At 62.9% G+C, this 12,366-nt stretch overlaps 1 protein-coding gene across 1 annotated transcript in view; it reads right to left on the minus strand.

The window, feature by feature from the left end:
• Positions 1 to 214: 214 nt before the first annotated feature.
• The window catches only part of KCNQ1 (potassium voltage-gated channel subfamily Q member 1), a 350,619-nt gene continuing 338,467 nt past the window's right edge, over positions 215 to 12,366 (minus strand). Inside the window, exon 16 of the mRNA XM_036861606.1 lies at positions 215 to 1,543. Coding sequence (XP_036717501.1) covers positions 1,313 to 1,543 — 231 coding nt within the window. The 3' untranslated portion in view covers positions 215 to 1,312. The remainder of the gene's footprint in view (positions 1,544 to 12,366) is intronic.

Genomic DNA, 12,366 nt, shown 5'->3' on the forward strand with positions numbered 1-12,366 from the left:
GGCCTCCAGGTGCTCCTGGGTCACTGGCGCCACCCCGTTCCCAGGAACACCAGGCCAGGGGGTTGAGGGTTCTGGGCCCCCTCACCGGGGTGGGTGCGGACGGGGTGAGGGGTGCTGGGGGGTTGAGGGGTGGGCAGCAGCTCCACGGGAAGACAGGTTGTCCCAAAGATGGGTCGCTTGCTCCCCCAGGAAAGGAGGCGAGAGCAGGGCAAGATCAATTTTGTGATTCCACGTTTATTAGGAAAAACCTGAACGATTAAGAATCAAAATCACACTGTGAAATTCATTAAAGCACAGATTCCAGATCACCACAGATTATTCTGATTTCGGTGAGACGGAGCACCCCGGAGGAGACGGGTCTCGTCAGAGACGGTGATGCCCGTCTGCTCCCCTGCGGCTCAGTAGCTGGTTGGGGAGGCGACCGTCTGTGTGTCTGTCCAGCTGCTCAGACCAGGCAGGGAGCTGGAGGTGAGGCCCGCACGCAGAGCGGGGTTTGGGGACCCTCCTCTTTTCTCCGGAATGGGTAGGAGAAGCTGCCAGTCCAAAGTGGGGGACCTGAGCACCCCCATTCTACTGGTGGGCGGTCCACCCCCCGTGAAGAGCTCTGGCCACAGCGGTGGGCATGTCCCTCCCGTTGGGAGCTGCGGCCTCAGGAGCAGATCCCCAGCAGCTCCTGGCCTGAGTCAGCATCTCTGGAGCGTGGGGGAGTCAGGCCCAGGCCCGGGGGCCTCCGATGGGCTCTCGGGCCTTGATTGGGCCTTGCCCGTGGGCATCCTTTATTCGGCATGGGCTGGGCCTGCCCTGCCCTGCCTTGCCTGCCTTCTCCCTGGGTCCCCCTGGGCCTGGATTTGAGGCTGGGGGTGGGGCCCTCACAGACCCTGTCCAGGCCGTCCCTCTGTCTCCCCTCAGGAACGCCCTGGGGCCTGCACACTGCAGTGCTGCTTCCTGGCCAGACATGGGACAGACCAAGTGCCTGGGATGCCCGGCCTGACCCCCTGCCACTTTGTCCCGAGTATCATGCAAGTAATGTGGGGGACCCCGGTCTCAGAGCTGAGAGGCCCCTCCTCCTCCCAACACCCAGCCAAATTCTAGTACCCGCTGGCTGGGAAGAGGCGGTCTTGGCGAACCCCCCAGCCCAGCCCAGAGGGCCCTGTAGCCCACCGGGTGTCTGGGGCCTTGGAGAGCGGGACTGCTCTCTCGGGCCTTCGAGAGGGGGCTGAGGCCTAGGGGTGCCTGTGCTGAGCGGGCGGTGGGCTGGGCCGGGCGGGGCTCCTCCGGGCCTCCCCTCTCAGGCCTGGGCCCCGAGCCCCCATCAGGAGCCCTTGTCGGGGCCCCCGCGGGGCACGGTCAGCTGTTCGTAGGTGGGCAGCGCGTTGCTGGGCAGGAAGAGCTCGGGGTGGATGGAGCCACCGCTGTGGGGCTGGAGCACCTGGGCCCCGCCCCCGCTGGAGGGCCGGCCGCCGGGGGCGCCTCCGTGGTGCAGGGCGAGCAGCTGGTGCAGCATGTCTGTGATGAGCGCCAGCCTCTGGTCCAGCTGCGTCACCTGCGGGGACAGGGTCAGAGGTGAGCCGGGCACCGTGCAGGTGGCCTCAAGGCCTGGGCTGCTTGAGGGCCAGGGGAGGGGCGGGGCCTGGCCTTGGTCACGCCCGTGTGTGTGTGGGTGTCCGTGGCCCCTGTGCAAGTCTGCACGTGTGCACACACGTGCGTGGAGGGAGCCCCGCTCTGCAGCCCTCACCTGAGACCAGTGGCTGAGCAGGTAGCAGGGCGGGGCCCCTCCCCTGCCGTCTACCCCCCACCCCCATGCCCACCAGCAGGGTTTGTGCCTCAGGGCGCTCTTGTCATCCCGGCAGGGTCCCCAACGCTGCAGGGGCACCACCATCTTCCCAGCTGAGCCCCCAAACCCGTACCAATCCCCAGGGGTCAGCCAGGGCCACATGCCCACCATGCTTTTCCCAAAGGCCTTTCCCGCGCTGAGCACTGGGGCTGCCCACCCCACGAGGTGGGGTCGCCCCACGAAGCTGGAGGGGAGGTGGATGGAGGACGGACCTGGGGCTGCAGGTACTTAGCAGGGGCCGCTGGATGCCCAAGACGGGGTGGGGCTGGCGTGAGCCCGGGGGTGGGAAGAGGACCCCAGGGCCCTCAGAGCAGGGGCAGGGGTGAAGCAGACGGACGTCCTGGCACGAGCCGGGAGGAGGCCTGGCTCACCCTGGGGCCTGCAGTGCCCTTGGGGGTGGTTCCCCCAGGGTCTCCGTCAGAAAATAATACCCGCCTTGGGTACCTGGAACACTGGAAAGACTCGAAGTGATGGGGGAGGGAGCGGAGGTGACCAGACCGTCCCCGATAAGGGCCAAGCTGCAGGGGCCCAGGGCTGCTTCAGGGGAGAGCGTGGCTGGGGGTGAAAGCCCAGGGGTGGCTCAGCCAAGGGTCAGCGCTGGGGCTGAGGACGGCGGCAGGCCAAGCTGGCTGGGGCGGGCCATCCACCTGGACACACACATGGTCCATGGTGTATGTGCTCTGAGCCGCCCTGGGCCAGACGGCCCCAGGACCCATCTGGGCCCCACTGCTGGCTGCAGTATCCCTACCCCAGGACCGGACAGAGCTGGGTGCTGGCCAAGCGGGTCGGCCCCCGGGGAAGATGCTGTTGGTTGAAGAGGCCACAAATCCTGTGTAGCTGGGTCCCCGGGTGGGCCCGGGTCCGGCTTCAGAGGGGGGTGGGGCAGTCCCCAGCCTCCCTCCCACTGTGGACGCTGAGTCAGGGGGGAGGGGCAGGGCTGGCTGAGCGGGAGGAGGGGAGGGTTCTCTCCTGAGTCGGGGCCACGGGGCTCTCTTGAGACCTAGCAGCAGGTAGGGCAGGATGGGGGGCTGGAACGTGGAGCAACAGCCCCCCTATCAGGACGGCTGCCCGTGAGGTGGGGCCTGTGACCTACGTCCCCAGCTTCGCACGGTGGCGGCTGCAGCACTGAGGCCGGTGCTGTCTCCTGGGACCTCCTGGGCTCCCCTGCCCGCCTCTGCCTCCTCAGACGGTGCGGGGGACTGAGACATCCTCCGCTGCCCCTGGGCCTGGGGCAGGGGCAGCTGCATGTCTGAGGCCCCCTCACCCAGGCCAGGGGGGCCTAACCTATTTTTCCAGGCACATCTGATACCGGAGCCCAGGCTATAAAGGGAAGGGGTGCAGAGCTTCTCTGGTTTAGCTGGGGTAGGGCCTGGGCCCCTCACTCAGCTCTCCCCACCCCTGCATTCCCCCGGGTGCCTCCCTGACACCCTAGTCCCACCATATGCTGAGGCCACCCACAGACGCAGGCCCCGAGGCCCCAGGAGAAGAGTCTCGTTTGGGGTCTCTGGCTGGGACCCTTGCAGCCCAGCCAAGGGGGGCTGGGGAGGACCCTCTCCTCGGCCCGAGACCGCTGGAGCTCTGGCCGCTGGCAGGACTGGCCCCCCAGTCCCACCGACCGCCTATGCCCTGGGAGACCCGTGGGGGACCCTACACGCCTGGTAGCCTGGAATGAGCCTTGCACGAGGCTGGTCCGGGCAAGCTTCATGTTGCTCCACTGTGCAGGCCCCGGCTTGGGTATTGATTGGTTTGGCATCAATTAGAGCACCAAATACATTACAGAAGAAAATTTGTGGTTTCATAAATTTTCACTTTATGGCACTTGAACATCTGTTGAAGCCCCCAGCAGGGCAAGTGGGTATGGAAGCCTTTATAGGGTGTTCTTGGGAAAAAAGGAAATGGAAGAATGGCTGGGATTCAGGAAGGGGTGGGGCTGCTGGGCACGACTGGAGAGGGGGCGCATCCCAGGGGGCTGACAGCACAGCCCCCACTGGGGAGCGGGCCGGAGGCTGGCCCCAGGCCGAGCTCGCCCTCAGGGGGCCACCTGGGGCACTTCTGCCGCTGCCCTTGCCCTGCTCTGCTTCCAAGCCCACCTCGGCCCCCTGGGCTGCTGCTCATGGCAGATGGGGCTTTGAGGGGCTCACCGGGCTCCCTGGTCCCAGGGGACATGCTCCCATTAGCCAGACTGCTGGAGGTGGCAGGGGCGCTGGGGGCGAGCTCGGATCTGGGCCAGAATCCCAGAGCTGGCCCGAAGCCTGGGCCTCACGCCTCCCCCTCCTTCTCGCACAGGAGAGGAGCGGGTCTGGGGAGGAGCGTTAACAGGCCGCCACTGATGGGACGGGAGAGAGAGCAAGTGGGGAAGCCCGCAGGCCACACCGGACTCCTGCCAAGGCCTCCCGGCCACTTGCCGCGTCCTCCTGGTCCTCTGGCCACCCTCAGGGTCCCCCTGGGTCTTCCTGGCCCCCTGCAGGGTCCTGCCGCCTGCCCAGCCCCACGCCTGATGGGCGGGGATCCTCTCCATCGCTCGCCTGGTCCAGCTTCAGGGCGTGGTGATCAGTGGGTGGGCCAAGCCCTGTGGAGCCCTCCTAGCCCCCAACCCCGAGCCGTGTCTCCTCCCCCGCCCGGAGCTTGGTGGCTGACCTTGGTGCCACACACCACCCGGGGCTGCCGGCTGCTGGTCGCTGGCTCTGGGCTGCCTGAGCTTGCCCTGCACTGCCCAGCCCCCAGGGCCCGGTGGTGGCCTCTGCCCGGGGGGGCTCCCGTCCTTCTCAGCGGCTGATCCCCTGTCCCCACAGTGTGGCGTGAGCCTGGTCAGGCTGGTCCAGGAGGCCAAGTCAGACCCCACGCTGAGACCCGGCCTCCGTGCTGTCCTCCCTGGGCCTCAGTTTCTCAGCTGGGAAGTGGGGGCATTCTGCTCCTCCCGTGGCGGGTGTTTTTGAGGATGGAGCAGGACAGTCGTGTAGGAGCCCGTGCCCGCGGGCTCTGTGAGTGTGACTCACACCTGCCACGCTTCTCCAGGGCTGAGCGCGTCCCAGAGAGATGGTCCCTGGGTCCCCCTACCCTGGGTTCTCCTCCTCCCAAGGAGAGTGACTTTATCTTGCTTCCTGTTCGATGGTGACACCCAGTGAGCACTTCATTCGGCCGGAGGGAGCGGCCGGAGCCAAACCCCAGCCGCAGAGAAGTGCGTCCCTCCGGGCAGGTGCCCAGGTGAGGTGCTGTCACCCTCAGAGGAAGGCAGTGCCCGCTCGGGGACAAGGACGGCGTTCCCCGGGAGCCGCTGGGGCACATCAGTTTTGGGGATCTTGGATCTCGTCATTATTTGCAATTTGATAGTGACTAAAGGGCAAGGCCAACAAAAGCTCCCTTGTTCCCTGCCTCCACTCACCAAATTAATAACCATAAGACGACTCCCGGCCCTCGGAAGAGAAAAAAAAGCAATTAGAATAACAGCCAGTTAGAGAGCCCCGGGCGGCTGGTGATCAAACCCAAGGCGACGGGATTCCTGTTTGATGTGGTTATGAATTTGTTTTCAAAAGAAAATCTTGAAAAAGAGTCTTTCAAGGGAAATTTTTGCAGAACCTGCTCGGCCTTGATCCCAGCTCTGGACCCGCCGATGGCCCTGGCCACGTGCAAGCCTTGGGCTCTCTTGGCCACACTGGCCAAAGACTGGCAGGAGTGGGGGACACCGAGGCCTGGGTCTCGCGGGGAGGGAGTCCCCTGCCCTGCAGGGCAGCTCGTGGTGCCCCAGGGTCCCTGTGGGTCAACATCTAAAGGGGGAGCCAGGGCTCCTCTTGGGACAGCCCAGGGCCCTCTGCAGGGTCACAGGGCAAAAGACCTCTGGACCCTCTTGTTTGCAGACTGTGCTGGACCAAGAGTCACTGAGCCACTCTCGGGGGCAATGCTTACAATACTTAAACACCAGGCACTGAGCTGGGTGCCAGCCCTGGGGCCAAGCTGGGCTGCAGGGAGTTGGGGGTTCCAGGTATGTCACGGGGTGCGCGGGGGCCTGAAGCCCCAGGGAGCCCTGCCCAAGCCCACACGCCGGCGACAGGCGCAGGGACACGGCCATGACTGCTCAGTGTGTCCGTGCACAGGCCCGCTCAGCCCTCCTGACACCCTGCGACGCGGCTCTGCCCCCTTCACCCGCCTTCACACACAGCAGGGAGCGTGGGAGCGAAGAGGTCAGGGAGCAGGGGTTGCAGAGGGGCTGCTGCTGGCCTGTCTCCCGCTTCTGCCCTGGCCACAGGCCTGTGGCACCTGCAAGGCCCAGCACTGCCCAGGTCACAAGCCCCTGCTCCCCGCTGCTCCTGAGCCCATTAGACAGGTGACACAGCTGAGGCCCGGGGGCACAGCGGGCCTTGAGTCCCTGGACGCGGCTTGGAGGGACCAGGTGGGGCCCGCTCACAGCCGGGGCAGGTCCGGTGGCCCATGGCAGGGGTGCTGAGCCTGCCACACCTCCACCCGCTCCCCATCCTGGCCGCCCAGAGAGGGAGCCCTGTGCTGGGCAGCTCAGGGCAGGAACCCGCCTTCCCTGTCCAGGGCCCCAGCCACACCTCACAGGCCCCCGGGTGGGCAGTGTACCCTGCCCCCTCCCGAACATACAGTCTGTGAGAAGCCCCCAGCACGGGGCAGGACACAGGGTATGATGAGTGAATTCTGATGGGTGGAAGGAGTGCCCGCTCCCACCCCTATTAGAGCCCGGCCACAGCCTTGGACGACGGGCCTGCTGGACCCAGGAAGGACTCAGTCTGAGAAGTGACACTGTGCCCCCTGGGCCTCGTGGCTGCTCAGTGGGATTCAGGTGGTGGTCCTGGGCCACCCCCCCACCCCACACCCCGGGACTTCTGGGTTCTCCATCTCCATAGAATGCCATTTCTTGCCCCACCCCTGGCCCTGGCCCTCCCTCTGCAAGCTGCTGCTTGGTGAGGGAGGGGAGTGGGGGTGGGGGTCACGGTGACCTGTGACCTTTGCCCCCTGTGCCCTGCAGCACATGCAGGTGATGCTGAGCACCCACGTCTAGGGCAACGGATGTCACTGGGAGAGAGCGCCAAGGGGAGGGGCACGGGCTGCGTCCTGGTGTCTGCTAGACCATGGCAGGAGGAGGGCCACCCTGATGTGACAGCTGTGGTCTGCTGTCCTCTGACCCTGAGCACCCAGGCTCAGGCTAGGGACACATCCAAGACCCACACGCTTGACCCCTGGGGACCTCAGGCCTGAACTCAGACCATAAAACCATGGTTTCCCTGCACCTCTGTTGAGGCCTCTCTCTCTCTCTCAGCACCCACCCTGTTCCTTGCACATTTTCCTCATCCCAGAAAAACACTCCAAAATCTCAGCATCATGCTCCACATTCTGTCTGTCAGCAGAACTTGGGAAACCCCTGCCCACCCCTCACTGGCCCCCAGCCCAGGCCAGACCGCCAAGTTTTCATGCTAGGACTCTTGCAGTAGCCTGCCAGGTTAGCCTTCCCCCACAATGTGGTCCTTTCAAAACACAAACCAGGCCACATCGTTGCCCTACTCATAGCCTCCTGAGCTCCCACCTCACTCCCAGGAGAAGCCTGAGTCCCTCTTGTGGCCCTAGACCTGTCCCCCTTTGCTCTATGGCCTCCCCCCCCCGCCCCGCCCTTCTTCCCTCTGCATTTACTCCAGGCCACTCTGCTGGTCCTCAAACATGGCAGCACATACCTGCCTCAGGCCCTTTTCCCCAGCTGCTCCCCTGCCTGCATCAAACACCCTCCACCCTCGGACCTCACCAAAAGCACTGATCGTGGCCACGTCCCTCCTTCTGCCGTGGCCCCCCACCATCCCCACACTGGCCCTTATTTTCTCCAAGGCCCCTGGCCTGCGCTTGTATCTGCTCACTCCTTAGCTGGTTCTCCCACTAGAATTAGGCTCCAGGAGCCCCACTCCTCTGCCTGTCGTTGAGGGCACACAGAGGGCCCAGTTCACATTTGTGGAACGAATATGGTGGGTGCTACACAGCCCAGAGCCCCCGGGGAAACTTTCTGCCAAGGGGGAAGGGGGAGGTGGTGCGGGGTACCTGCCTGCCTAGGGCCAGCTGTCCTGGGGGGAGGTCCCTGCCTGGTGGGCAGCCTGGCCCTGGCCCCCGGGCCCTGCCCCTGGCGCTGGGCCTCCCTGACTCCTGGGAGTTTGGGAACGCCCCTCCCCCACGGCGAGAATGCGGGAATAACACCCATAAATCATCCTTTCGTTAGAGCCCGTGGGGCTGGCGGGTCTCACAGAGCTGGGTATGAGTGGAAATAGATCACAGCGCTTCATAACATTGTAATTTATGGCAGGAGACGGTGTAATTGTGTTTATGACTTTGTTTTAGTGCTTTAGCTCTTGGAGAAAAATCAGCCGTGTTTTCTAGCTGCCGAGGTTTTACTGCCAGTCCTCAGGGCGGCTGGCCTGCCGAGCTCTCTGTCCTGCGGTGCACGGTGCACCCAGCCTGCTGAGGAGACGGCCTCGGAGCCCGGCCCACAGCCTGCTGGGCTGGACGTGTGCTGGGCATGTGGGCCGGGGCGGGATGTGTGCACGCCGGTCTGCGGGAGGCCCTGGGGAAGGACGCGTTTTGGGTGTGCGGGCCGCAGGGCAGCGGGTCAGAGCCCGCGGGGAGGGCCTGGGCACACGGACGGGCTGTCTGGGCTCATGTCCTGCCTCTGCCACTTCCTGGTTGGGTGACCTTGGGTGAATCACTTGGCCTCTCTGAACCTCAGTTTCCCCATCTGTAAAATGGGGATGCTGGTAGAATCTCCCTCAGTAGGATGTTGTAAGGATTGAATGAATTAATGCAGGAAACCACTGGAAAGAGTGCTTGGCATCTGGCAAATTCTGATTAAGTCTCCTGTTGACCATTACTGTAATTATTGTTAGTAATTTGCCTGCATGCAGCGTGGCCTGAGGGCCAGTTGGCATGTGTACGTGTAGATGTGTGTGTACACGAGTACTCGGGCTTTACAAGGGCAGGGAGACTGCATGTGCAAGAATGCATGAGCCGCCTCGGTTGTGGTTTTGCACAATTCCCTGTACCGTCCACCAAATCATTCCCTGAGCTGCCAAAGGGTGCAAGCGTATTCGCCTGGACCTCTGGGCCCCTGGGCCTTTGCACGTGCCACAGAGGTGAGCGCCCTTCCACCAGGTGGTGGTGCTGCTGGGATGGGGCAGCTCGGCGGGCGAGCCGTGGGGGCCCCACTCAGCATGGGGGCTCTGTTGGGTGCCAAGCGTACTCTCCTAACTGGGAGATAGATGCCACCATCTCTGGAACCCCTGGTCACCAACACACCAGCCGTTCTGCCTGTTTCCCAGGGTCCTCTGCCCAGGCGGAGTCCAGGCAAGGGGTGAGCCTTGGCCAGAAGAGGTGGGCGATGTGGCAGCCACTTGTGCCCTGGCCCCTGGGACCGGTGCATTGGTTCAGCATCATGAATCAGCCAGGGTGGGCATTTCAGAGGCTGTAGACCAAGGCCTCTGTCCTAGCCACTGTCCCTCAAATCTCTCACTGTTCTGGCTACGGGGTGGCAGGTGATCTGAGCCGTCACCAGAGTCAGCCATGCCTCAGCTGGGTCCTCGGCACAGCATGGTCAAGGTCCTGGTCACCCCAGACCCTTCTGGGGGCCTGCCAGTTCCTGGCTGACCCTTGCTGACCACCCCTTAGGAGTGCAGGTTGCTCCCCTCTGAGAGAGTGTCACGATGGAGAGAAGACCCTTCTACCTGCCCCACAGATACACGCTCGCCCAGGCGTAGCCCCACAGATGCCTGGGGCCCGCCAGGCACCCTCAGCATTGCGTCCATCCAGGATGACTGCTGAGGGGGGCGGGTCTCAGGATCATTATCGTAAACCACAGCCGCCTCTCCAGTGTTCATCCGCCGCAGCCGGGACAATCTCGCAGGCCCTCTACACCCAGCCCAAGGACCCCCGTCTGCCGGCACCATCTCTACACAGACACCCTTGACGCTCCGCCCCAGCTCTGCACTCTCCCGGGGGCCCCAGAACGCCGGCTCCAGTGGCAAGCATGTCTAACAGCATCTTGGTGCAGCAGGGCCCAAAGAGAACTCAGACTCGCCCTGCCCGCAATCCCATCCTCCCATCTCAGAAAGTGGTGCCGACACCCACACAGCAAAACACTGGATTCCCCTGGCGCTCACCCACGTCCCACCCGCTCTCGAGAGCACACGCTCTGAATCCAACACCGCCCCCTCCACGCCCCCTGCCCAGGCCAGTGGCATCCCTGGCCTGTGCTGTTGGAATCGCCTCTACTTGACTGGTCCGTCCCCGTCCCATTCACTCCAGCAGCAGCCAGGCTGAGCTGTCTCCCTCCGCAAAATTGCCAGTGCACGCAGAGTGAAATCTCACCTCCATCCACAGCCCCTGAGCTCCACGCAGCCCCCTCACAGTCCTCCCTGACACCCTTCTCTCAGATCCTGGGCACAGTCCTCTCGATCTTGCCTCAGGGCCTTTGCACTTGCCATTCCCTCTGCCTGGAAAACCGTCCTCCACCACAACATATAACCTGAGCTCAAATGTTGAGAGTGGGCTTCCCTACCACCAGCTGAAAGCTCTTGCGGCCAGGCCTTTGACCATGCTGTCACGTTCACTTCCCCAGAGGGTCTCCCAGAGCCTGGCACATGGTAGGTGCTCACTAAATACACTTGGGATGAATAGAGTTGGTGCTTCACCGATATTTGCTGGATGAGAAAATGAGGTCTCTGCCATCTCCCAGGGCCCCAGTAGTGGGGTGGGGGGCAGATGTCCTCTAAGCCCATTGCTCCTTCCCTCCCCAAGGTGCCGCTGGCCAGGCCTTTTCCTTGTCATTGATTTGTAAGGGCTCTTTGTATATTAAGAAAGTTTGTCCTTTGACATGGACATCACAAATGTTTGTTCCTAGTGTGCCATTGGTCTTGTGAATTGGTTTATGGCAATTATGATTATCATTTGTGCTCATGTCATACAGAAGTTTTATTTACTTTGTCACTTTTTTATGTAGTCAGAGTTGTTTGTCTTTTCCATTGTGGCTTCTGGATTTTGTGCACGCTTGGAGTAGCTTTCCCAATTCCGACCCTGAACCATTTCTTTTCTAGGACTTTTTAGATTTGTATTTTACCCTTCAATCATTGAACGGTGTGGGACTGATTTTGAGCTGCAGGCCTGTTTTCAGCGATCAGCCTGTCGATACATTACACTTCACCGAAGGATCTGTCTTTTCCCCATGGAGCTGGAACATTCTTTTTGTACATGCTTTGCAGTCTACAGTGAACCGTCTTACTTAGGGCGGTCTTAACGACATGTGTTGTTAGTGGGTGGCAGCGCTGTTCTTTCTTGAGGTGAAAGACATTGCAGGCTCCATCCGGCAGGTCCAGCAGGGGAGGTGGCCAGGGGAGCATGGACCAGCTCACCTGGACAACCTCAGTGACCTCTGCCCTCAGCCCCCCAGTCTGAGAGATTTTGCTTCTCTGCTCAGAACTCTGAGAAACCCCACTTTGAGCTCTGAACAAAAAAGAAAGTCTGGGCCGAGGCTCCAAGCTGTCACCCCTCCCCCAGGCAGCTCCAGCATGAGGCCTCCTCTCTGCCCTGCTCCCGCCTCTTCTCTCTGCCACCGCTGCCAGGATGTCTTCCTGGATTCTCGTGTGGCTCACACCATCACCTCGCCCACATTTCTGCTCAAGGCTCACTTCCCCACGAGACCTCCTTAGGCCCTGAGCTAAATGCAGCGACCTGCCCCCGTCCTCCATCTACTGTCTTTTCCTCCAGGACTCACACCGACGTCACTGGTTTATTTATTATATTTTCCGTCTCTAGCTGCCCGCCCCCCACCCCCAAGGACGAAAGCCCCATGGGGGCTCTGCGTGTGCTGTGTTTACCGATGTGCTCAGTCCACACTCCTGGACACTGAGCCACCTCCTCCCTCCAGCCGCATCTCTGCGGGGGCCACGTTTGTGCCCAGAGTCGTGCACAACCACCGCCTGACTGTGCCCACTGAGGCTGCCCTGCCTGGACTTCGGGGAGGAAGGCTCATGGGACAGCTTAAGGCGGGGGCAGTGGCAGATTCAGGGGGCCCCAGGCAGCACACAGCTTCCTGGGCTGCACGGGAGCCTCTTTGCTTGGAAGGGGGCCTGGGCAGTGGGGACCAGGATGCACGGAGGCCAGGAAGCTGCCCACGGCCACCTGGTGGGTGGGCTGGTGGAGGGGGGGGGGGGACCCTGGCTCAGGATGGGCGGGGCTTGGGCCTCCCCACAGGCTGGCCAGCCCCTAGCTGGGGCCTCAGGGGGGTCCTGCCAGCAGAGGCCAAGTGGGGGCTGCCTGCGCTGCCCACATTGGGCAGCCCCAGGCTGGCCGACTCAGCCATCCTCCTCGGGGCCGGGCGAGCGGGAATGTAGGGCAGGCTGGAAAAAGGCGCTGGAAGCCGAGAGGCCGTGTTTGTGTTGGCGGCAGGGCGGAGGCCCCACCTGCATTTGATTCTCCCCCGCCTCCCCCTCCCGCGCTGCCCCTCTGACGAGCCTCGAAGTCCTGGAAGCCAGGGGGACGCCGGGCAGAAC

Source organism: Balaenoptera musculus, chromosome 8 (assembly GCF_009873245.2).
Source record: "Balaenoptera musculus isolate JJ_BM4_2016_0621 chromosome 8, mBalMus1.pri.v3, whole genome shotgun sequence".
Lineage (NCBI taxonomy): Eukaryota > Metazoa > Chordata > Mammalia > Artiodactyla > Balaenopteridae > Balaenoptera > Balaenoptera musculus.